The 24,784-nt window shown below is 36.7% G+C and overlaps 1 protein-coding gene across 2 annotated transcripts; it reads right to left on the bottom strand.

Moving 5' to 3' along the window:
- Nucleotides 1-33: 33 nt before the first annotated feature.
- On the bottom strand, nucleotides 34-24,278 carry LOC128016504 (RNA polymerase-associated protein CTR9 homolog). Of its 2 annotated transcripts, none has more exons than XM_052601050.1 (23): nucleotides 24,107-24,278; nucleotides 20,991-21,089; nucleotides 20,675-20,914; nucleotides 20,465-20,582; nucleotides 18,881-18,970; nucleotides 17,789-18,045; nucleotides 17,604-17,711; nucleotides 16,040-16,276; nucleotides 15,872-15,961; nucleotides 15,667-15,795; nucleotides 11,299-11,482; nucleotides 11,126-11,214; nucleotides 9,684-9,869; nucleotides 9,523-9,610; nucleotides 9,272-9,420; nucleotides 9,067-9,183; nucleotides 4,391-4,536; nucleotides 4,233-4,304; nucleotides 2,246-2,528; nucleotides 2,018-2,172; nucleotides 1,638-1,734; nucleotides 1,439-1,545; nucleotides 34-740 (listed from the first exon to the last, which is right to left on the bottom strand). In XM_052601050.1, exons 1-23 carry the CDS (start codon nucleotides 24,149-24,151, stop codon nucleotides 344-346), a joined length of 3,483 nt encoding a protein of 1,160 aa, XP_052457010.1. In that variant the 5' UTR covers nucleotides 24,152-24,278; the 3' UTR covers nucleotides 34-343. The 2 variants fall into 2 exon arrangements, with proteins under 2 accessions (XP_052457010.1, XP_052457011.1); XM_052601051.1 differs by having other exon boundaries at nucleotides 4,233-4,300; nucleotides 4,387-4,536; nucleotides 24,107-24,277.
- Nucleotides 24,279-24,784: the final 506 nt, after the last annotated feature.

The raw sequence follows: 24,784 nt of genomic DNA, 5'->3' as shown, positions 1-24,784 counted from the left end.
TGGCCAGTGGGTGAGTGGATATATTCAACTAGAAAAATTCAAAATATTTTTTATTCAAAGGTGTTTCATATTGTACACCGACTCTGAATCAGCTTGTGATTGTCCCTTTAGACTCCAGAGCACATTGTATGCTGTAACGCTCAACGTAAAGTGCCTGCTGAAGAGGTTTCCAACAGACTGAACAGAAAACACCATTCTTATTTTTGACAAATAAAAGCAAAAACATTGTGTAAAATCGGAGAAACATTATCCAGGAAGACACTTGACTACGTGCTATGATCTGAACATTACCATAAAGGTTTTTTGTTTTTTTTTGTAATCGACAGACCGTATGGTCAGCATCTCAGTCACTGTCATCATCAGATCCTCTGTTGGAGGCTTCGTTGTTGGACCCCTCCGGCTCAGAGTCGTTATCGGATCTCTGCGGAGAGCCTTCGATCTCGGAGCCTCGATCTGAAGCGGCGGCTGGAGATCCGGCCTGAGACTCGTCGTCAGAGCCTTCGGAGCGGCTCTTCTTGCTCTCGTTGTCTGACTGCTCCGAGTCGGACTGCTGCTGTGGTCTCCTCCTCTTCACCGGGCGATCGCTGCCAGACTCGTCCTCGTCTGAGCGTCCAGAGCGCTGGGGGCTGCCGGCCTCACTGCCCGACCGGTTACGCTCCTCGTTGGAATCGCTGTCAGAAGCGATGCGTTTCCTGTGGCCTTCACCTTCGTCTGAACCAGAGCCGCTGTCCCTGGGGTTTCTGGACATGAAACAGACAATTAAAAAAAATGAATAAATTCTTAATGAAACTGAAATTGCAGCACATGTTGTTTTCCATATTGTGATCCTAGAGTAACAGGTTATGGGACTTGGTTCTATGCATCAGTTGTTGATTCGATTTTGAGACACGGGTGTTTCACTCAAAAACAGGCAGATGAACATGAGCTTTTAAGACTTTTAAGACTAAATAAGGGGACTGCAAACTAGACGACCACAAGGGAAAAAGTGTGAGTGCAGAAAAAGTCTAAGAAAAAAAACGATAAAAAAATCAAGTTATATTCAAATAGAGTATATGAATGAATGAATGAAATACTATAGCAGTACTATGATATGATGGAAAAAAAGTAATACAAATGTAACAAAACTAATTATTATAGTATTTTTTTACAACATCAACAGATAAGGGTTTTTCAAACAGGTCCAGGAAATGCTAGGGAGTCTATGTAAATGTTTACAGGAAAAGTGTAAAGTAAAAAATAAATAAAAAAATATTACAAATAAAAATTACATTAAATTAAATTAAAACCAAAGAGAAGTCTGTCATTTCACTGGAAGATCCGGAAATGAATGAACCGATTAAATTGTTCACAATAGGTTTTAAAACATGCATTTACATAATAGACAGGGTGAAATTCCAGCTCATGCAAACTTTAAGCAAACTCAAGTGACGTCTCTCACCTGTCTTCTGCTATTTTCAGGCCATCCTCATCGGAGGAGGAATCAGAGGATGAAATGATTGCCTTGGACTTGATCTTCCCTTTAAGAGACGGCGGCATGCGCTCCGGCTTGGGGGGAAAAAAAAGGGGAGAAAAGCAATTAGAACTAAATCTCAACATACACGTAACACTTTCACGTTAAGTGCTCAGAGCATTGCTACCTTCTCGATCTTCTTGCGCTCTCTGGGCTTGCGCTGCTTTTTAGGCCTTGAGCCTCCTTCCTCATCATCTGAACCTTCATCTTCTCTTCTAGCTGGTCTGAGGAAACAAGAGAAACACACCGAAACTCAACCTGACCCAGAATAAACCAGTTTAACTCCAATCAGGTGTTCAGACAAATACTATTACATAATTTACATTTTATAACTTATATTAATTGTTCATTAAAATAGATGCAAATAAAAAAAAAATGCACTAGCACAACAAAACCAATATTCCATTATATATATATATATATATATATATATATATATATATATATATATATATATATATATATATATATATATATATATAAATATATAGAGTTATTAGTGTTTACCTCCTCCTCTTTTTACGGGGTTTCTTCTCTCCATCCTCCTCACCATCCTCCACTTCACTGCCACTCCCAGCTTTCTTCTTCTTCTTTTTCTTGATCGGCAGGTCCTCATCAGAGTCATCGTTGACAAAGTCATCAAAGTCGCCTCCTTTCTTGCGCTAAGTAAAAAAGTAAATTTACATTTTAGAAAAGACGGGGTGTGAAAAAGAGTGTTGAAGTGGTTTAACTCACCCGTCCACTGCCTCCTTTCTTCTTCTCCTTTGCTGCTGCTTTCATGGACTCGGAGAAGTTGAGCAGGCCCTTGGTCTTCTCCACATACTGGGCTCTCTGCTCCAGCAGCTTCTTCTGCTCCTCGGCCTCTTTGCTCTTCCTCTCCTGCTGTTCCTTCAGCATCTGCTGCCGCAGCAGGTCTCTCTCCTGCTCCTGTTTGGCGCGGTGCTCCTTCTCCTCCTCATCTTGTTTCCGAGCTCGGGCCACATGGTATTGAGCCTGGCTTAGCAAATCAGAGCACTGCCTGAAAGAGAAAACATACACTTCAAATGATTCAATTCTGTCATTTATTGATTTCCTCTTATGTCCTTCAAAAGCCTTGTCCTCCCAAAATGAAAAAAAAAAAAAAAAAAAAGAACATTTTGTATGTGCATGTATGTGTATATATACAGTGTATGCCTATACAAAAAATGTATGCAATATATACATACATACATATATATATATATATATATATATATATATATATATATATATATAGTGGTGGGCATAGATTTTTAATTTTTTTTTTAATCTAGATTAATCTCACTGTGATCTAATCTCCTGTTTCCAAAATGCATCACAAAGTGCTTGAAAAAGCTGTAAACTAATTCTACATTGCACAAGGTGCAAACAACCTTATGCCTGTTTCACAACAATGTTTACGTTGTTTTCAAGTTTGTAGGTGTCAAGGTACAGAAACCTAATAATTAAATGTAAAATAGCACTGGATAGTCTTCAATGTAAAAATGAAATATACAAGCAAACCTACATTTATTTAGACACCTTCTACATTTCTCACATTATTACAGTTTTGCTATATATATGAAAAAATATACCTGATGCTTGAATAATTTTTGGTTTTACTGTTAAAACTACAAAGAAATTCAGGCAAGAGCAGTGAGTGATTTTCTTTCATTTTCTTGGATTAACATTACAGCAGCCAGTAGCTAAACTAGGCGCGGTCACTTTAAGAGACGATGAATGCATTCAATATAATACACATCCCATTTTTTTCCTCAACTGTTTACTTTCACTTAAGAAATAACTGACAGTTTTTTCGAGCATAATTAACAAGGTGGATGCATGAGCCCTGAACACCAGAACACCGCGAGTACTTTCGAGTTCTTTCACATCTTTTTGTTTGTTCAAACTGCGATTTGTATTTGTTCGTTCAGGTGCAGGAGGGACTTCGAGGAGAACTTTGCAGAAGAGAGATCGGTTCAGTGTTGCTGTCTGTGATACGCGGCTCTCTCTCTCTCCGCACCGACACAGCACGCAAGTAACCAGTTACTCTGTTCAGCTTTTCAGTCTTGTGTTTGGATGCTTTAATGTTTAAATCGACAAGTGGTAAGGCGTAAAAACATGTGAAAAAGATAAGCTTTTGTGACGATGCGCAGCAGTGGCCCGACAACTGTCCTGAGCATCTTTTTAGGCTGGCCTCAGTCAGTCAGTTATATAAAATATAAAGGTGAAAGTCATCATAACTTGCTTAGTATAGACCCTGCTGCCAACCCAACTTTGAGAATAGATTAACTGCGAAAAAAAATTTCCGCCCGATAAGACGTTAACGCCGATAACGGCCCACCACTAATAAATATATATATATATATATATATATAAAATGAAAAAGGATACTATTATAAAACATTAATTTGGATTTATAACACATTTTTTATATAATTTATAACATTTACAAAATATATCTAAAATATAAAAAAAGAAAAATATATGCTGTATTTTATTAAATAATTGAATAAAATTATTAGATAATTTAAAATGTAAATATTATGTATAGGTAAACTATACACATAACTGTATATTAAGCATCAAATAATTTTAGACTGGCTGTGGATTTTTTCATGACTCCCTGTAGTTTCACAGGGGGTGTCAGGTCACACCTGACTGGGACATTTGTGGAAACTTTCATTTCAGAACAAATATCCCATATTTGGAAGAACAAGCATACCTGGCTTCGCCTGCAGCCAGCGCAAGGTCGAATCTCATTTTGTCTCCAGCCTTACTGAGATAGCTGAATGACCTGTGAGAACAATAACAAAGTTATGAAAGGTATGAGAGCTTCAAGCTGTAGTGCATCATAGGCTGGAGGTCATGGAGTTCACGTACCTGTGAGCCAACTCCAGCTCTTTCACCGCACTCAACACAGCCTTCAGATTACTCTTCTCGTCCTTCAGCACCAGCGTGGCCAAGCGCTGCAGCACCAGCGCCACATTAAACATCAGCACCGTGTCACTGGGAGCCGCGTGCCGAGCCTGAGAGTCACAGAACCAGAGAAAAGCAGAAACAAGAAAAACAGCAGGATGTCAGAAACTTTATAACTAGGAATAAAATCTAGGTTCAAAAGATGAACTTTTTAAAGTATATTTAATAATAAATTATTAAAATCAAAAGCTGTGTTAACCCTAACCCGTTAATATTATTTAATGGACCTAAGCTAACTTGAACGAACAATAAACAGTCTTTTATTAACTAACATTAACAAAGATCAATAAATGTATTGCTCATTGCTAGTTAATGCATTACTTAGCATTAACTAATGGGACTTTATTGCACTGTAAAGTGTTACAATCATATATATACATATACAGTGTTTGGAATAACAGCGTTTAAAAGAACGGCGTTAGGTAACGACGTTATTTTTTCAGTAACGCGGTAATCTAACTAATTACTTTTCCCGTCGTTACAACGCAGTTAATGTTACTGAACGTTAAATGCGGTGTGTTACTATGCATTGATTTAATAAACTATGCAATCCGAACGGACCCCTGGCTCACACAGCGAGTGAGCAGGTGGGTTAATGACGAGATAAGCGATTATGATTGGCTAAGGCAGTCATGTGTTTCATGGTAGCCAATCAGAGCCAGTGTTTTTACACACATGCCGTCAGACGCGGCACACACACACACGCAACAGCTACACAGAGATTCGCAGCAGAGATGGCGAGTCAGGAGCAATCCAATGAAAAGTTTGCATTTTCAAGGTGAAGATATAAGCACTACTTCAAATTCATTGTGGTCAAAGGCAAGAACGTGCATGTAATGTGTACATGTAATGTGTGACACGCATCTACAAAGCTAGTGGCCAAAAACACTTTTCTTACAAAGATAATACTTGAAGTGCAGGATAAAACTCTTAATGTCTGTTGACGTGCAATAAATATTGAAAGTTATGTACCTGTCTGTTCTACTCATTTCAACTGACTTGTGAAAACTGAAAAAAATGTACAAATTCTCTGACATGTAGCAACTTTTTTTTTTTTTTACAGTAACGCAAATAGTTACTTTCCCTGGTAACGAGTTACTTTTATTATAGAGTAATTCAGTAACTAACTCAGTTACTTTTTGGAACAAGTAGTGAGTAACTATAACTAATTACTTTTTTAAAGTTACGTTCCCCACACTGTACATATATACATACATATACACACACACACACACACACACAATAGGGCTGTCACTTTTAGTTCGAAAATCGATTGCACAATCGATCGGACCAGCCAAAAAAAGTTTCGAAAATGAAAATAGGGAATCAATAGAGTGTCTGGCGCAAATGATTTCAATATTAAGTCAATGTAAAGATGCGTTCAAGCGCGTCTGGAGGTCTCGCGGCAAGGTAGACGTGAATTCGCCTCATTCACGCATCTAGCTACAGGAGATTCTGAGATATGTAAAGGACCATTGCAAGCTGACAGAGACTGGCTTTTGTGGTGGAAAATTGGCAGTACTACCACACCTTGCGCAGCTGTACCCGAGTGTCCCTGGGACATCAGTGCGGTCAGAGCGTGTCTTCTCAACAGCTGGATATACATGTGTTGATCGACTTGTTTTCCTGTCCAATAAATGTGTAATGGCCCTAGCCTTTTTGTGCATTCCATTATGCCTGCCTAGTGCCGCCTAGCCTAAGTGTCAGTTACGTTCAATAAAAAAAAAACACACATGGCCTGTTCTCAAGTACATTTAAAGTTTCATTTTTGAACCGTTGTTTTAAATGGATTGAATCATTATTTAAATTTCTTTAATTGCCTAAATCATAAATGCAGCTGGGTTGAAGCCTGCAGTGATGTTTTAATTTTGTTATGGCAGCTGTCCCCTTGGCATACAGTATTGTTCAAAATAATAGCAGTACAATGTGACTAACCAGAATAATCAAGGTTTTTAGTATATTTTTTATTGCTACGTGGCAAACAAGTTACCAGTAGGTTCAGTAGATTCTCAGAAAACAAATGAGACCCAGCATTCATGATATGCACGCTCTTAAGGCTGTGCAATTGGGCAATTAGTTGAAAGGGGTGTGTTCAAAAAAATAGCAGTGTCTACCTTTGACTGTACAAACTCAAAACTATTTTGTACAAACATTCTTTTTTTCTGGGATTTAGCAATCCTGTGAATCACTAAATTAATTTTTAGTTGTATGACCACAGTTTTTTAAAACTGCTTGACATCTGTGTGGCATGGAGTCAACCAACTTGTGGCACCTCTCAGCTGTTATTCCACTCCATGATTCTTTAACAACATTCCACAATTCATTCACATTTCTTGGTTTTGCTTCAGAAACAGCATTTTTGATATCACCCCACAAGTTCTCAGTTGGATTAAGGTCTGGAGATTGGGCTGGCCTCTCCATAACATTAATTTTGTTGGTTTGGAACCAAGACTTTGCCCGTTTACTAGTGTGTTTTGGGTCATTGTCTTGTTGAAACAACCATTTCAAGGGCATGTCCTCTTCAGCATAGGGCAACATGACCTCTTCAAGTATTTTAACATATGCAAACTGATCCATGATCCCTGGTATGCGATAAATAGGCCCAACACCATAGTAGGAGAAACATGCCCATATCATGATGCTTGCACCTCCATGCTTCACTGTCTTCACTGTGTACTGTGGCTTGAATTCAGAGTTTGGGGGTCGTCTCACAAACTGCCTGTGGCCCTTGGACCCAAAAAGAACAATTTTACTCTCATCAGTCCACAAAATGTTCCTCCATTTCTCTTTAGGCCAGTTGATGTGTTCTTTGGCAAATTGTAACCTCTTCTGCACATGCCTTTTTTTTAACAGAGGGACTTTGCGGGGGATTCTTGAAAATAGATTAGCTTCACACAGACGTCTTCTAACTGTCACAGTACTTACAGGTAACTCCAGACTGTCTTTGATCATCCTGGAGGTGATCATTGGCTGAGCCTTTGCCATTCTGGTTATTCTTCTATCCATTTTGATGGTTGTCTTCCGTTTTCTTCCACGTCTCTCTGGTTTTGCTCTCCATTTTAAGGCATTGGAGATCATTTTAGCTGAACAGCCTATCATTTTTTGCACCTCTTTATAGGTTTTCCCCTCTCTAATCAACTTTTTAATCAAAGTACGCTGTTCTTCTGAACAATGTCTTGAACGACCCATTTTCCTCAGCTTTCAAATGCATGTTCAACAAGTGTTGGCTTCATCCTTAAATAGGGGCCACCTGATTCACCCCTGTTTCTTCACAAAATTGATGACCTCAGTGATTGAATGCCACACTGCTATTTTTTTGAACACACCCCTTTCAACTAATTGCCCAATTGCACAGCCTTAAGAGCGTGCATATCATGAATGCTGGGTCTCATTTGTTTTCTGAGAATCTACTGAACCTACTGGTAACTTGTTTGCCACGTAGCAATAAAAAAATATACGAAAAACCTTGATTATTCTGGTTAGTCACATTGTACTGCTATTATTTTGAACAATACTGTATATATTTTTTTCTAGAATGTTGCACTCCTGTTGCTGTTTGTTATTCTGCCCGAAACTTCATGCCAACAAATAAGAAATATTGCTGACTTGTGCCTCTTTACGTTTGTCCGTTATTTGATGTTGAAAAAGGAAACATCTTTTTCTTAGACATGGAAAATAGTTTTTACAAATGATTCAATGAACACTTGTCTTAAAAATCGAAAATGATTTTTTCACAAAAGTGACAGCCCTAATACACACACACACACACATTTGTTTGTCTTTTTGTTAATGAATCATAATTAATATAATAATAATAAAAAATATGCATAAAAATAAATATATGGGTATTAATCTTATGTTACTTTTGATGAGAAACAGCTTTAAATATATGAACATTCCAGTCCAATACACTGGGTTGCACTTGAAAATATAACTAAAGTAATATGTTACATTAAATTTAAATTAATTTTTAATACTATACTAATGAATTATGCAACATATATATAAATATTAGCATAACAATATAATTTAATTGACATATTATGATATCTAGCAGCCTGATTTAGCATATAAGAAAAAAGTATATATATAAAAAAACAACAACAACAACATTTACATGTTCATGGTTCAGGATTATTATAGTTAACTGAAACCATAAAAAAAAAAAAAAAAAGACTTGGGAAAACACACACGTAATTTTTTTTTTTATATATGTGATTTTTTTAAACAACTTATAAGATTAAATTTATTTCTTGCATTCAGCTTAACGATTCTAATATGGTACTAAACTAACTAAAACTGATATATAAATATATGTAAAAATATAAATGAAACCTGAAAATAAAATAAATACCGATTCAAAATATCAATTAAAACTAAAGTAGTGTCTCCATGTTGTCAAAGGCACATGACAAAAATTATAATTTATATATAAAATGTGTTGTTTTTTATTTAAAATAACTTGTTTTCATTTTTTATGATTTAATCAGTTATTACTTTTTCACAAACTTACAAAACTCAGTTTGGGAAACCCTTCAGTAGAGAAAAGAAGCTCCAAAGTTGTATTAAGATTGACTCACCCTCAGAAGAGTCTGTTTGCACTCCTGCAGCTTGCCACACTTGAAGAGCGCTCGGGCCAGATACAGCAGCACCTCTGTGTTCTGATGCTTGTAGAATTTCTTCAAACAGTTTTCATACTGAAGAGACAGAAAAACAGAACACGAGTGCACAATCAGAACAAAACCCTCATCCTCAGGAGACTTTTCCTTCAGTTTATTCTCCCACCATCTGCACTGCACTGATGTACTGCTTCTGCTCCACATAGATGTGTGCGAGATTCAGCCAGACATCACTGATCTCTGCCGTGGCCTCTCGGACCTGGGCAAAAACATCCCGTGCCTCTCGGAAATAACCCTTGTGTGCCAACACAGCACCTGTGCCACACGAAAGAAAGACGGTTAACCGCCAGTATGTTGGTTTGTATTGCTAGTTACAGGACAGGGTTTACAAGACTAATTAAACAGCAGATAAAGCACCTATGCCGTTGGCAGCATACAGATTTTTGGAATCATTCCTCAGAACTTGTTTGTAGATCGCCAAAGCTCGATCCTGGTGCCGCTTTTCCTGCGAAAACAAACAAAAGAATTAGTAATAAATAAAAGAGAAAAAACAATGACAACACAAGACAGTTTGTCACCTTCTCTCGGTCTCTGGAGGGCTGATGCAGTGTCTGGAGCCACACGTTTCCCAGCGCCAGCATTGAGTAGGTGTCGTTCTGAGTGGAGGGCTGCTTAAGGATGCGTTCAAACTTCTTCTGCCCGGGACCCCACTCTTGCTTCGCCAAGTGAAGGTTACCAATCAGAGACCAGGCATCGGGGTGGTCCTGCAAAATACAATTCATTAATAAAGAGCTGAAGAAATCACCAAAAACCTGAAAATACATCTAGAATTTCTAGGTGCGTTAGCCAAAAGTGCAAGATAAAATCTATAGCTGTACTGCAGCATTATTATAGTTAACTAACAATAAAAAATTTTTTTACAAATAAATTGTTACTTAATAAAAACTTTATTTCAGCTAGCAATATTTCTCATTTCAGTTTGACTTGATTTAATAAAGCAATTCAAACTTAAAATTCATCAAAAAGTATATAGTCATACAAAAATTACTGAAAATGATTATTCGCTAATTTAAAATGTAACAAAATAAAAAAAATATAAAAACTAGTGCTGTCAAACAATTAATCACAATTAGTCGCATCTTAAATATTTTTGTTTACACAATATTTGTGTGAACTGTGTATATTTATTATGTATATAAAAACATACATAAAATGTTCTGTTTATATATATTATTATTTTATAAATATATGTTAGCACTTTAAGTATTAAGAAAAGGACATTACAAATAAGATGTATTATGATGATTATTATGATTATTATATATACAAACACACACACACACACAAAATTTTTTTCAAACATACGCGTTTGTGTATTTATATATACATAAATATACACGGCACACACATTCTATGTAAACAAAAAACAATTTATCACGATTAATTGTTTGACAGCACGAATAAAAACAACGATACTAAAACAGCACCGCTTTACTGAGGAATGGAAAATGTTTAGATCATAACCTTCTTCAGTGCCGAATTACAACAAAAAGTACTAGAAGTCACCTTAAAACAAAGATGACAAGGTTGCACACTTTACATGATTACCCCGTCCCCCAAAAAACAGATAACATTAGACACATAAATAATAAGTAATGAATTATGATTAGACTTTAAGCAACATGAAACAACTGCTAGTGAATGAAAATAGATTAATCAACTGAGAATTATTTTATTAATAAAATAATAATACTCGAGCCTTACTGAATTCTAAAGAACATGACAGTGTTAATTAAACCATTCGATTTTTGGTCATCACGTTATGCACTACCATGTGACCTGACATTGCAATTAGGCACAGAAGGTCACATGTTGTGATCAAAATGTTTGCTGTTCCTCAGTAAAGCTGTGTTTTTTATCTTGCATTTGCTTTTTTGTTGGCTTTTTAATTTGCATTAAAACAGAACTAGAAGAATGAGAATATTTGTTGGTTATACACATAAGGATAAGAACTACATACCTGATTGATCTGAAGGGCTTCTTTAAACCAGTCAGAGGCTTCATAGAAATTTCCCTTATCACGTGCCATCGCTCCAAGTCGCAAGTAACCTGTGACAGATTCAAATAAACCAGCTGAACAGACCATTTCCTGAAAGAAAACTACAAACCCAGACACACTATGATGATGCCTACAGTCGACATAGTTGGGATGCTCTCTCAAGATGTTCTTGTAGAATTTCTCAGCCTCGTGGAACTCGCACATGGCTTCGTAGAGTCTGGCCAGGTTATAGGAGGTTGTGACTGAGATGGCGTTGTAGTAGTGCTCATCATGCTCGCCCTCAGCTTTTGCCCTCTCCAAAGAAGCCAAGAAGTATTTCTACAAAGAAATTGAGATGTGTTTTCTGTAGTACCAAACAGCAGAACCGCAACATTATGGCGTTATTTCCCTGTCAAATGTCACGAGTGCATTACTGTAACGCAAAAGTACATTAATATAATGCGCGAGCGCGAATCCCTCTGCACGCGTGCTCTCAGATAAACGGTGCTCTAGTAAGAATTTTCTCTGGGCTTTCTCTTAAAACGTGTTCGGTGCATTGTGATCTCTATAGTCAGCTGCAAATATGTCTTGACCCCAAAAAAAATCTAACAAAACGTTTCTCAGTGGTTTACAGTAGTATCAAATGTACTGAAAAACATACTAAAAGTTTACCAAAGTTTGACTCCAAGAAAGGCCCCGTTTTTCAAAATGGTTGCCACCAGGTCCTTGAAATGACCATTACTCCTTGGTTTTCCTCCTAGACCAGAAATATTGGTGCCTGATACATGTTTTTGCCATGCTATATTATAACTAGCATATTTGCATGATAGATAAGTGATTACAAGTCCAATTATATATTAAAGCAATTGGTTACAAGCATATTTTTGGGGAAAATATGTACAATTTCCCTTAAGTACATGCAGGTACATGTAAAAAAAAAAAAAAAAAAAATTATATATATATCATGGAAAAGTTATTTATTTTTTGTAATTTAATTTAAAAAAGCAAACATTTTATATTCTACATTTATTGCACACGCACAAACTGAAATATGTAAAGAGTTTTTGTTTGAGTTCTGATGGTTACGACTTACAGCTTCAGTATCTCAAAAAATTAGAATATTTTCTCAAAGATCAATCAAAAAAAGATTTACAAAACAGAAATGTTCAAGATCTCCAAAGTAGGTTTAATTATGCTATTAATACTTGGTTAGGGCTCCTTTTGCAATTACTGTCTGTGGTACTGCAGGTTGCTTTGATGGGGCCTTCAGCTCCTCTGTATTGTTTTTCAGATGTTACTTATCTTCCTCTTCACAATACCCCATAGATTCTCTGTGAGGTTCAGGTCAGGTGAATTGGCTGGCCAATCAAGCACAAAAATATCATGGTCAGCAAATCACTTGAAAGTGGTTTTGGCACTGTGGGTAGGTTGTGATGGTTTTGCACTTTGTTTTATGTTTTGTTTCTTGTGTCTAGTATCAGCACATGGCTTTGTTAATTGTTTTCTCGGCCATGTGCTCCTTTAGCTCCTCCTCCTTGTTTCCTGTTTACCACACCCCCCTCGTCAGCCTGGTCAGTCTTATTGTGCTCAACTGTCCCTTATGTATTTTCTTCCTTATTTATAGTGCCCCTTACCCTTTTTTGTTTGCTGGTTCATGGTCATTCACACCCTCTCTGTCTCTGTATGTGGCTGAATACGCGCCCATGTCTCCTTGTCTGGTTGGTCTTGTACCCTTGTCTAGTCCTTGTAGTTCTATGTTTTTGTCTTGCTCCTTATTTTAGCAATTTGTTTGTTCTTGCTTTTGGCTTTTATTTGTAATATTTATTTGGCTTTTCTAATCTTGATTCTTGTTGGTTAAACTGGTAATTTCTTATCTTGTTACTTAACCTTTTATTAGTTCATTGGCTTATATCTTTCCTTGTCTTGAGTTTAATTTGTGTTTTTGTGGAGCTTTGTCCTGTCTAGTTTTGTGTTCGAGTTCCTGACCTGTCCTCGTGTGTCCTGCCCTGGTTCTACCTACCTGGCACTTGGTCTGTTTCAGAGTCAGTGGTTAACAAGTGTCTGAGATCTGCTCTACGGTGCCTTGTGTGGTCTTCTCCATCAGCCTGGTTTTGCTGCCCCCTCTGTTGCCAAGTATTCTGCCAGTTGTTTCCTGAAGCTTTCCCAGTGGCCTCCCCTAGCTGTTCCTGTTAACTGTTATCCTGTTGTGTTATCTATTGTTCACTTCACTACCCTCTTGTATCACTCTGTTTTGTCAATAAAACCTTATTACCTCCCAATGAAATTGGGTCCTCCCTCATAGATCCCTGACATAGGTGCTAAATTCCTGCTGCAAATATAAATCAGCATCTCCATTAAGCTTGTCAGCAGATGGAAGCATAAAGTGCTACAAAATCTCCTTGTAGATGGCTGCATTGACTTTGGACTTAAAACATAATGAACCAACACCAGCAGATGTCACGGCACTCAAATCATCATTGACTTCAGAAACTTCACACTGGACTTTGGATTCTGTCCCTCTCCAGTCTTCATCCAGACCTTGAATTCCAAATGAAATGCAAAATTAACTTTAATCTGAAAAGAGGACTGTGAACCACTGAGCAACAGTCCAGTTCTTTTTCTCCTTATCCCAGGTGAAATGCTTCTGATGTTTTAGTTTTTTTGGTTCATGAGTGGCTTAGTTTTAGGAATCTGACAGCTGTAGCCCTTTTCTTGAAGATGTCTGAGCTTGATGACTCTTGATGCACTGACTCCGGCTTCAGCCCACTCCTTGTGAAGCTCTCCCAAGTTCTTGCTTTTCCTGACAATCTTCCCAAGGCTGAAGTCATCCCTGTTGCTTATGCACCTTTTCCTACCACACTTTTTACTTTCAGTCAACTTTCTATAAATATATTTTGATACAGCACTCTGTGAACAGCCAGCCCTTTCAGCAATGACCTTCTGTGGCTTAACCTCCTAGTGGAGGGTTATGATGATTGTCTTCTGGACAACAGTCAAGTCAGTTGTCTTTCCCATAATTGTGGTTGCATGTTCTGAACTAGCCCAGGAGGTACCCAGTATTTATACTCATAATTAAAAAAACTAATCAAGCTCAAAATGGAATATTCAAAATTTGAGATACTGATTTTTTTTTCTAAACTTTAAGTCGTAACAAACAGAATTAAAACAAAAAAACAAAAGTTTACTTTTTTAAATTAAATTACAAAAAATAAAGAACTTTTCTTTTAAGTAGTCAAGGATGAATTTTGTTTGAGCAAAATGGTAAACACTGTGCTGCCAACAACATTACAATGAGTCACGCAATATCAAATGTCAATATTCTATTCTTCTGAATTGCTGAAAATGGTGAATTTAGGTTTGTTGGGTTTAGTATAATGCCACCTTTATACTCTAAAACATCTATATAGGATGCATTACATATTAATTACCTTATTAAAATTGAATATTGAGTGACCATTTTAGAGGTTTCACACACAGGCCTCTGTTCGGGCTAATGCAGGGTTGTTTATGATCAAAGTTATGATCAAAGTTATACAACTCCAATTTAAGTTACTTTTGGGTGCAATAACTTTTACATTGAGTGTAAAGTCTGTGTTTTAGCAAAACAAGTTACATGACATAGGCTAAATTGTTTACATCTCTGGTTCACCCCAAACAATGATAAAACCTTACAGTATTCTCACAAAATCATGTATTTCATAAGTATGTAATCAAGTCAGTGCAATTTAGACAAGTCCAATGGATTCACAGACCCAGAAAACATGGGGTTAGACACCAAGATTACTTGACTAAGTCAAATAATGAAGGAGTTAGGATATTTTAATGCCTCCCTGACCATCTTGGACGCCATCTTGAAAATTACACCTTTCTAGTGGTCAAACTTTGGTAAACTTTTAGTATGTTATTAAGGACACCTAATACTAAAAAAAAACAGCTGAGAAACCTTTTTTTAGAATTTTTTTAGGGTTAGGTGTTTTATTGAGTGAGTGAGTGAGTGAGTGAAGTGACATTCAGCCAAGTATGGTGACCCATACTCAGAATTTGTGCTCTGCATTTAACCCATCCGAAATGCACACACACAGAGCAGTGAACACAAACACACACACTGTGAGCACACACCCGGAGCAGTGGGCAGCCATTTATGCTGCGGCGCCCAGGGAGCAGTTGGGGGTTCGATGCCTTGCTCAAGGGCACCTAAGTCGTGGTATTGAAGGTGGAGAGAGAGCTGTTCATGCACTCCCCCCACCCACAATTCCGAAAACGCGACATCGTACATGGAATCTTATTGGCTGATACTGAAAATTCTTACAAGAGCAACGTACATCTGAGAGCGCGCGCCCAGTTCCCGCACGCGAGGAAAGAGATTCGCGCTCCGCACATTATATTCCGCGCGCGAGCAGAGAGATTTGCACTCGCGCATTATATCAATGTACTTTCGCGCTACAATAATGCACTCTCGACATTTGACGGGGAAATAACGCCATACAACATTCATTTAATTAGAGCCTAAAATCCGTCTTTACCTTTGCCTCACCAAGGTTTCCCAATCTGAAGTGTAAAGCCCCTAAATTATTGAGGATCTCAGGAGGAACATCTGCTTGGACCTTTTCCTGGAGGATACGAGTGGCCGTGCCATATGCAGAAAGAGCACCCTGCAGGAAACATGGGTGTTAGATGGTTATATGTTGCATGAATCCAGACACAAGCAGGTGCAGGAATAACTGTTACCTGAATATCTGTTTGTTCCAAAATCTGGGCGAGCTCAATCCAGGCTTCCACATCATCGGAATGCTGCACTGTGATTTTTTTCAGATGTTCCTACAAGTAAAAAACAAACAAACAGAAGACTTATAAATATCTATTATGTAATGCAGTTTTTGATATATAATGTCGTACCTTAGCAATGTCTCTCTTCTCCTGGTCATCCGATGTGGCATAAAGAGACCCAAGGATTTTCATGGTTTCATAATTGTTGGGATAAGCCTTCAGGACCTTTTCAAAGCACTGTGCAGCGTTCTCTTTGTCTCTACGATACACATACATCTGGCCCAGGCCGAAGAAGGGCAGTACGAAAGTAGACGACGCAAATTGAGTGGCCTGATAGTAGTACTGGAAGGCCTGGTCGTAGTCCTCCTAAAAGCAAACACATGTGCACGTTCATCAGCATTGGTGATACACACTGCAGGAATTTTAAGCTGACTGACAGGCTGATATATTGGCCAGGTCGAATAATGTTTGGCCTCTGTCCATTTTATCAGTCTTTAACATTTTTGAGTAAATATTACACTGAATATTTCACTTTTTGTAAAGCATGTAAAAAAAATAAATAAGTAAAAGGTCAGTGTTGAGGTCAGTAAAAGGACTTCAGTGTTTTGAATATTAATTCAACTATTAAAAATAGTTTTCAGTAAAGAAAAAGCTTTATTTCGGTAAATAAAGCTGTAATAAAACACAGTTAAATATAAATAAATAGTATATGAGATATTAAATATTACATTAAAGATAAATATTAGATTATTGAAATAAGTTTAAATTGGAGAGCTGCTTTATAACAGAAAATCAAGTTGTAATTCTAACTGAAAGCGACAGCGACTATGTTTTTTCATGTTTAATACTGTAAACCTGCTTGATTTAAAGGGTTAGTTCAGCCCAAAATGAAAATTATGTCATTAATAACTCTCATGTCGTTCCAAAAAGTCGTAGTTTTTGCTATTTTTGGACCAAAATGTATTTTCGATGCTTCAAAAAATTCTAACTGACCCTCTGATGTCTAGTGGACTACTTTGATGATGTTTTTATTTCCTTTCTGGACATGGACAGTATACCGTACATACATTTTCAATCGAGGGACTGAGAGCTCTCAGACTAAATCTAAAATACCTTAAACTGTGATCCGAAGATGAACGGCGGTCTAGTACGGGTTTGGAACGACATGAGGGTGAATCATTAATGACATAATTTTCATTTTTGGCTGAACTAACCCTTTAAGGCTATCTATAGTTCTAAAGTACTAAATAAATAAATGTGCCATGATTGGACTCTACAGAAGTACTGAACTACAGAGCTCATGCAAACATCCACATATTTTTAATCAGATGCGTTTTAAAATGCTGCCTTCTCACCGCTGTCAGTTTTTAATGTGTTTATTTTGTTATTGGGAGAAAAATGCACAGCAAATATTAACAATCATCTAAACACAGATCAGCACCCTTGGATTTGGCTGCGTTTGTTCTGAAGCGCTGTCTTCTCCTGAATTTCATCGGGAGAGCTAAATTACAGTCTCACGCTACAGCGCCACACTGGTCAAACCACGTTATTGTAGGCTCTTACATTAGATCATATGAATTTAACGACTACTCAACAACAAATATATTTGTCGACTAATAATGTCAACTAATTGTTTCAGCCCTAAAATATACTGACTGACAACTATTTCAAATGAAAGAAGTCTCTTTGTTACCTGGACATGGAAGGATCGAGCTAACTGATAGCAGCTCTCCGCTTGCATAGCCTCCACCTCTGTGTTGTGAAAAGCATGAAGAGCCAGATGCTGCACTTTGCTGTAGTCCTGAAAAACACAACGCACATATAAAGTACAAGATCTCCACTTCAAAACAGCAGATCACAAGAGAGATCCAGCTTTACCTTCTTGAAAAAGAAATGATTGGCGAGGTGATTGAGCACCATGGGGTTACTGGGGTCAATGGTATATGCTCTGGAAAGCAGCTGCACCCCGTTCTTGATGGAGTCGGCCTCTTTGTTGTTGAGCTCCAGCACAGCCAACCCCACCAAAGCTCCCACACATTTGGAGTTGAGCTCCAGGGCTCTGCCAAACGCCAGTCGAGCTTTATCTAGTTTGTTGAGCTTTACAAAGCAGTGGCCCATGCCTAGTCGCACCTCGGCTGCAATAAGACAATTTACGCAGAAATAAGCTCCGTGTGAATTATAACAGTTAAGGTTAACCGGTTAACAAGCAGTTTGGAACACGGACCCGAAAACAACATTTGAGATTACAGTGGCTTAAATAAAGAGCCCTAAGATTGCGGTGATGCAGAAAATGGAGACAGAATCACGGAATGAAATCATAAAAATGGAATTCACAGCAAAATGTGGAATTTGACAATGTAACAAATTTTGGATGAATAAATATATCAAAAGTAGGACTGTACAGATGACTGAACTGAATACCGTATCTTTCGCACTCTAAGTCGCACCTAAGTATAAGTCGCATCAGTCCAAAACTACGTCATGAATAGGAAAAAAACATATATAAGTCACATTCATTTAGAACCAAGAACCAAGAGAAAACATTACCGTCTACAGCCGCGAGAGGGCGCTCTGTTTTCAGTGGTAGACTACAGAGCACTGAGCAGCATGGATGGTAATGTTTTAGTAATTTTGAAAAATAAGTCACACCTGACTATGAGTCGCAGGACCAGCCAAACTATGAAAAAAAAAAAGTGCGACTTATAGTCCGGAAAATACGGTAATACTCAAGTTATGAATTCTATTGATTTAACTTGCATTTTGATTATTCACATTTATTTAAACCATTAAAACAGAAAGATTAAAAACACAGCATTTTAGGAAAAATAAAACAGATTTCATAGGGGCCTAAATGTGTATTAAAATCTTGACGTTTCTTCATCTTTCAATTGACGTTTATTTTGTCAAGATTTGATTAGGACACATTGACCTACTATGACAATAGTATTTAAACACATCTGACAGACTCACCTGGACAGCCAGGGTTAGTGCGGAGAGCTTTTTTGTAGTAGGCTAGAGCTCCTCTGTAATCTTTTTTGTTGAAGGAGATACACGCCTTACCTATTGAAGGACATAAACATAAATAATCATTCATAACACGACAACATCTATTAAGAGCAAACGCTTGGCATAAATGTGCAATAGTCAATGATTGCGATTTACTCTGAAACCTGATCCTGTAGAACGTGCAAGATTGAGCTGTTGTGAATTTGAGCATGCAGCAATCGCATTTAATAAATTAAATTAACTAATATGGAGTTTAATTATCAAATTAGGCCCTTTCGTTATTAGGCCACATATTTGTTTTTTTTTCTCCCTCAAGTTAAGGCTTTTGTTATAACATTGGTTTGACCTTAAATTTGATCTAACTGAATTTAAGACTTTTAAAGGATTTGAAGGAACACTGTAGGGTTTCTGCAGGTTTTTATGAACGTAGATTTAAGAGGCCGTTTACACTACAATGTTTTCAGACAAAAACTGGAAACTTTAATGCCTTTTGACTGTTCGTTTACACGACAGAGGTGTTTTCGGGACTAAAAACGCAGATTTTTGAAAACAGTTTTCAAAGTGCAAGTTTTTGAAAACACCAATGTTATCAATTTGTGTAAACACCAAATAAGAAAATCGTTGAAAACGGTGACGTCGTGCGTAGTATGTGTTAGGTATGCAGACATGTGCAATACGTGTGGATTTTAAAGCCAAGTACGAACCAACATACACACCAATAGCAGCGTATATGGTACTGTTGTTGCTGGTCAAGAGTTTGCTAACGCTTCTTCACTAAAGTGAGGATTTACTTCATCAACATAACAACCAACAGTGGAAACGAATCATATAATTCTCACTCATCACTCCTACAGGTACTGTTTACTAACAAGGTGACAGCACCAACTACTGGCCTGGCATTTAATAAAGCATTTTTGACTGGATGTGTATAAACGCGAAACGTTTTGAAAATGTTGTTGCGTATACGTGAAACTTTTTTTTAAACTGCAAGGGAATTTTTCTGTTTTTGACTGCACCGTTGTCGTGTAAACTTAGCCTAAGACTTTTAAAGGATTCAAAGGAACACCGTAGAGGCTTTCTGCATGTTTAAAAATAAAATAAAAAAAAATAAGGAAAAAAAGTCATCGTCATCTTTAATGAGAAATTGATCAAAATGAAGAGAGTTTATGATCAAAACAAGAACAAATACCTTCCACTGGGCACAGAAAAATCAACTTGATTGGAAGGGAAAGCGAGTTCATTTTTATTCATGTTTTAAACATAAACGTACTTAATTTTGTTTGTTTTCTCAGAAAACGAAACTTTATGTTCAAATTGCATCTCAAGTAAATGTATCTTGATTTAATAATGTTCAGATATTTGCAACATTTAATGACTTTACGAATTAAAGATTTTTTTGCTCCAATTTAAGACCGTTTTAGGCCTTAGTTTGTGAAAGGGCAAATTAAAACTTTTCAAGAAACTCTGCTGTATTAGGAAAAATAAAGTGAACTGTGATTTCAAGTTCAGACTCTTAAGTATATAATGATCATGTGCCATATCATTTACCCAGGAGTGCAGGGATGTTGTTTGTCGACTGGTTGAGTACAAACTGAAACTGAGCATCTGCCTGATCCATCTTATCTCCTTCCAGGAGACAAAAGCAAGCTCTTCCCAGCAGATGGCTCTATGGAAATGAAAAATATCACAAGGCTAAAGACCTAACAAAAAAATACAACAATGACAGAGATTACTATGAAAACTGTAACCTTCATTTACCTGATCGTACATGATGATCTTGTCTGCCATGGTGTACAGAAGAGTGGACTGGTTGATGAGGTCCTTCTTTGCATCCTTGTTCTTCTCTTTCCGAGCCTGCTGGACATAATAAGCTGCCAGTGTGTCCAAGCATGTCATCTGGTCCTTCTCGTGGTCTCTGTAGTCCAGGTTTCCATCGATGCGAGCCGCCTCCAGCAACTTGACAAAATCCTCCGTCTTGCCTTGTTTGTAGTACTCCAACTGCAAAGAAATAGTCGTGAGACTTCTGCGCACCAGAAATTCTAATAATGTCACCGTACATGAGCTTGTGACTCACGGCGAGTGCGATCCATATGTGCAGCTGTGTGTGCTCCTGTTTGAGGATACTGATGACTTCATCTCCTTCTGGAAGCTGGTCGAAGTCAAGCTCAATGACCTGAGAGAGAAGAAACAAATTAATGACCATTAACAAGGACAAGATCATGAACATAGGATAAAACTCCTCCAGTGATACAGTAGAGCTCTAACGCCTATGATAAATATCATTTATTAATAAGATGCAATAAAATACAGCTTCAGTTAATCTGAAAGAATGTGTGTAAAAGTGCCCCTGAGACTATTAGTCATTTAAAGAGCCAGTAAGATGAAAATTCTAAGCTTCCTATCACTGTTTATAAGTCCTGTACAATAGGTTTAAATCCATCCAAGGTTAAAAAACATTGTCATTTTGTCAAAATATCATTTTAAAATTACCTCAATTCTCAGAGATCCCCAAACGGTTCGCGCGAAGCTGATCAAAAGATTCATTTTCCTTAAACCCCACCTTTCGGTAGCATACTGTGTTCTGATTGGTCAACTGACATAGTTTTGATTGGTTGTTCCACACACAACTTCACGGTAAACAATGCGTTAGCATCTGTTTGGGGTGAATTATGTCTTATTCTTCTTACCGCGATGCAAACAGTAAAATAAAAAACTTGAACAATCTTGCTGCTTTTTCTTCTGTGTGGGTGTATTCAAGCCGCGCGCTTCAGTTTCAGTTCAGTTCAGACATTGCGCTGTTTTCATATGGATTACTTTATCACAGAATATCTGTTTTCGGCAGCACTTGTTTAGTTCTCTCACGTCTCTTCGTTGAGTATTCATGGAGTTACACATTTCATTTTAATGACGTGTTTGTACATGACGATCAGCGCAGACCAAGGCTGCAGACAGCACACATACTGATAAGACGCTCGGGAGAAAACAGACACATAACTTCATAATCATACTTCGCGTTGTGATTTGGAGATGCTCGTTGGTCTAAATAAAGTTGGTAATGAACCATCTTTTATGGCCAAACGCTTTGAAAATCCTGCCTTGTTCTCACCGAGATTAGAAAAGCAGTCATCAGTGAAATGTTGTGAACACAACAAAAGGGATTTGTTGTAATGCTCTGGTATTGTGGTGAAAATGAATTTTAGCCATTGGTTCTTCTGATCTTCATTCTTTGGCAGTGAAAATAAAACAAACTTGCCTTTACAATTAAAAACACACTGTCTCCTCGACATGATGCTCTCACACCAAACAGAGCGTCTGTGTGGGGGGTGGGGCAGGTCAGAGCTTCGTTTCTCCCAAGACGGTAGGCGGAGATTATTATGCAAAGTGTTCCTAGTGACGTACATAGAGATGGGTAAAAGATTTGAAATCTATAACGACTCGTTTCAGCGATTCAGAGTCAACTCCTTACTTTAGAAGCCAATAAGTTTATAAATCGTGTACTTTTTGGTTTAATTACTTTGCACATTGTTTACACTGATGGACAGCTACATCATACACTGTAATACAGGTAATTTTTTATTTCCCATCTGTGTGGCTCTTTAATATGGGAATATCATCAGGTACACAGTTTTTGGAGTTAATTTGGAGGTAATTATTTAATTGATTTGTTTTACAATATATGAAGCTAGGATTATTGTTAATTTGGTAGGAGCTATGATTCATTCGGTTCATTTGAAGATGTTGAGGTGTTTCTAGCATTTGTATTGGACATGCACGTCGACACGTTGTCATATATTCATAAGGTCAAAATAAATAAAAAAACGTGCATGTTTGAATGGTTTAAAACTAGGAGTCTAAAAGTAAATTTATGTAATACGAACTATGGTGCTGTTTAAAATGTACAATGGTTTCTTCTTCTATTTACTTCCGAGATGTTTGTTAATACAATTTGCTTGGGTTTCAATAAAGGACATTTCACCAATACACTGTTGTTCAAACGTTTGGGATCAGTAAGATTTTTAATGTGTTTTACTTTTACAGACGTCTTTTCTGTTCATCAAGGCTACATTTATTTGACCGAAAATACAGAAAAACAATAATATTGTAAAATATTATTACCATTTGAAATAATGGATTTCTATTTCAGTATACTTTAAAATATAAATTTATTTCAGTGATGCAAAGCTGATTTTTTTATCAGCCATTACTCCAGGGTCACATGATCTTCAGAAATCATTCAACTATGCTGATTTAATATCAATGTTGGAAACATTTGGACTGCATTATATTTTATTTTTTGGAAACTTTAGGATTATTTGATGAATAAAAGTAAAAAAAAAAAAATAAAAAATAAAGAAAAAACAGGGTTTATTTAAATTAGGAATCTTTTCTTTTAACAATAAGTCTTATTCTCACTTTTTATCAAATTAACACATCATTGCTGAATAAACCATTAATTATTTTTATTATTTTTTTAAAGGATGGAAAAAATACCGACCACAAACTTTTAAACAGTGTATATTGTTACAAAATATTTTAGATTTGTATAAACTCAATTCTTTTAAACTTTTTATTCATCAAAGAATCATGAAAAAAAAAAAGAAAAAAAAAAAAGAATCACAGGTTCCAAAAAAAAAAGAAAAATAATATTAAGCAGCAAAATTATCCAAACCTGATATTAAATCAGCATTTAAGGATGATTTCTGAAAGATCACGTGACACTGAAGACTGGAGTAACGTTAATGATGCTGATGAAAATTCAGCTTTGCATCTCAAGAATAAATTAGATTTTTAAGTATATTAAAATAGAAAACCATTATTTTAAAGTGTCATAATATTTATCAATATTACTGTTTTCTGCATTCCTGATCAAATAAATGCAGCCTTGATGACTTCTTCAACAAACATCACAAATCTTACTGAACCCAGACATGAACCTCAACAGAAAAAGACTGAAAGATGCTCGGGTGAAGTATTTTACATCTCGTGAAACACGTTCAGAGTTTCTCGTTGTATGATTTATGATTTGAGTATCCTAAGACTCATTGGGGTATTTCTGTCTTTCGCCGCTGTTAGTTTATTTATTTTATGTAAACTTATTAAAAGCGCGTGAATGATAGCATGTTAGCAGATGATAGCAGAACTGCAATCCAATTATATTCAGCGCCGCACAGAGATAAAACAAGTGCAAACCTCATCTGTGTCCCGCAGAGGGATTTCGATGGATCCCCGAGACATGGTTGCGACTCAAGCCAGGAACCCAATACTGCAGCTTTTCGTTTGTTTTCGTTTGGATCCAGCGGTGATCAACAGCAGCTCTACACACTCACCACCGACTGAACCTGGACCCTACACATCCGGGTTAGCGGTACAGCGCTTCAAATTAAAAGTCTTCGAAAATGTATTACACAAGCGCATACGGACTTTTAAACAAACAAAAACTGGTCACTAATTATTGTTTCAACTTTTTAATGACTCTTCTGTCGTGACTAAATTATCATGTAGCGTGACAAATGATTAAAAATGCTAATATTAATTTAAGTATATTTAGCTTGAGCATGGCGTGACAAAATAATAATAATTAAAACAACAAAAACAAGACATATGATATGATATCATATGATATGATAAAAGCATATTTACATCTAAATTTATATGAATAAACATAAAAAGATAAATAAAAATAACAAATGTGCAATTCTGAATATTATAATTTTACATAAAATTACTAATTCTTCTGTACTACTATTACCATATTGCAGAAAAATATAAATAATAATTAAATTATAAATATATAACGAAATGAAAGTATTTGATTAGACCCTCAAATAAAGTGTTACCAAATAATTTATTAGATACTACTTTCATTTT

Source organism: Carassius gibelio, chromosome A7 (genome assembly GCF_023724105.1).
Source record: "Carassius gibelio isolate Cgi1373 ecotype wild population from Czech Republic chromosome A7, carGib1.2-hapl.c, whole genome shotgun sequence".
Taxonomy (NCBI): Eukaryota; Metazoa; Chordata; class Actinopteri; order Cypriniformes; family Cyprinidae; genus Carassius; species Carassius gibelio.
The sequence above is the reverse complement of the archived record's forward strand: the minus strand, read 5'-3'. Positions and strand labels throughout refer to the sequence as shown.

Excerpts from the sequence above, each read along its gene's own strand:
- LOC128016504 (XM_052601050.1), bottom strand. The coding sequence starts at position 24,151 with ATGTCTCGGGGATCCATCGAAATCCCTCTGCGGGACACAGATGAG. Across the intron at positions 18,046-18,880 it reads CACTAACCCTGGCTGTCCAG|CCGAGGTGCGACTAGGCATG; the intron begins GTGAGTCTGTCA and ends GTCTTATTGCAG. Across the intron at positions 16,277-17,603 it reads CTCGATCCTTCCATGTCCAG|GAGGACTACGACCAGGCCTT; the intron begins GTAACAAAGAGA and ends GTTTGCTTTTAG.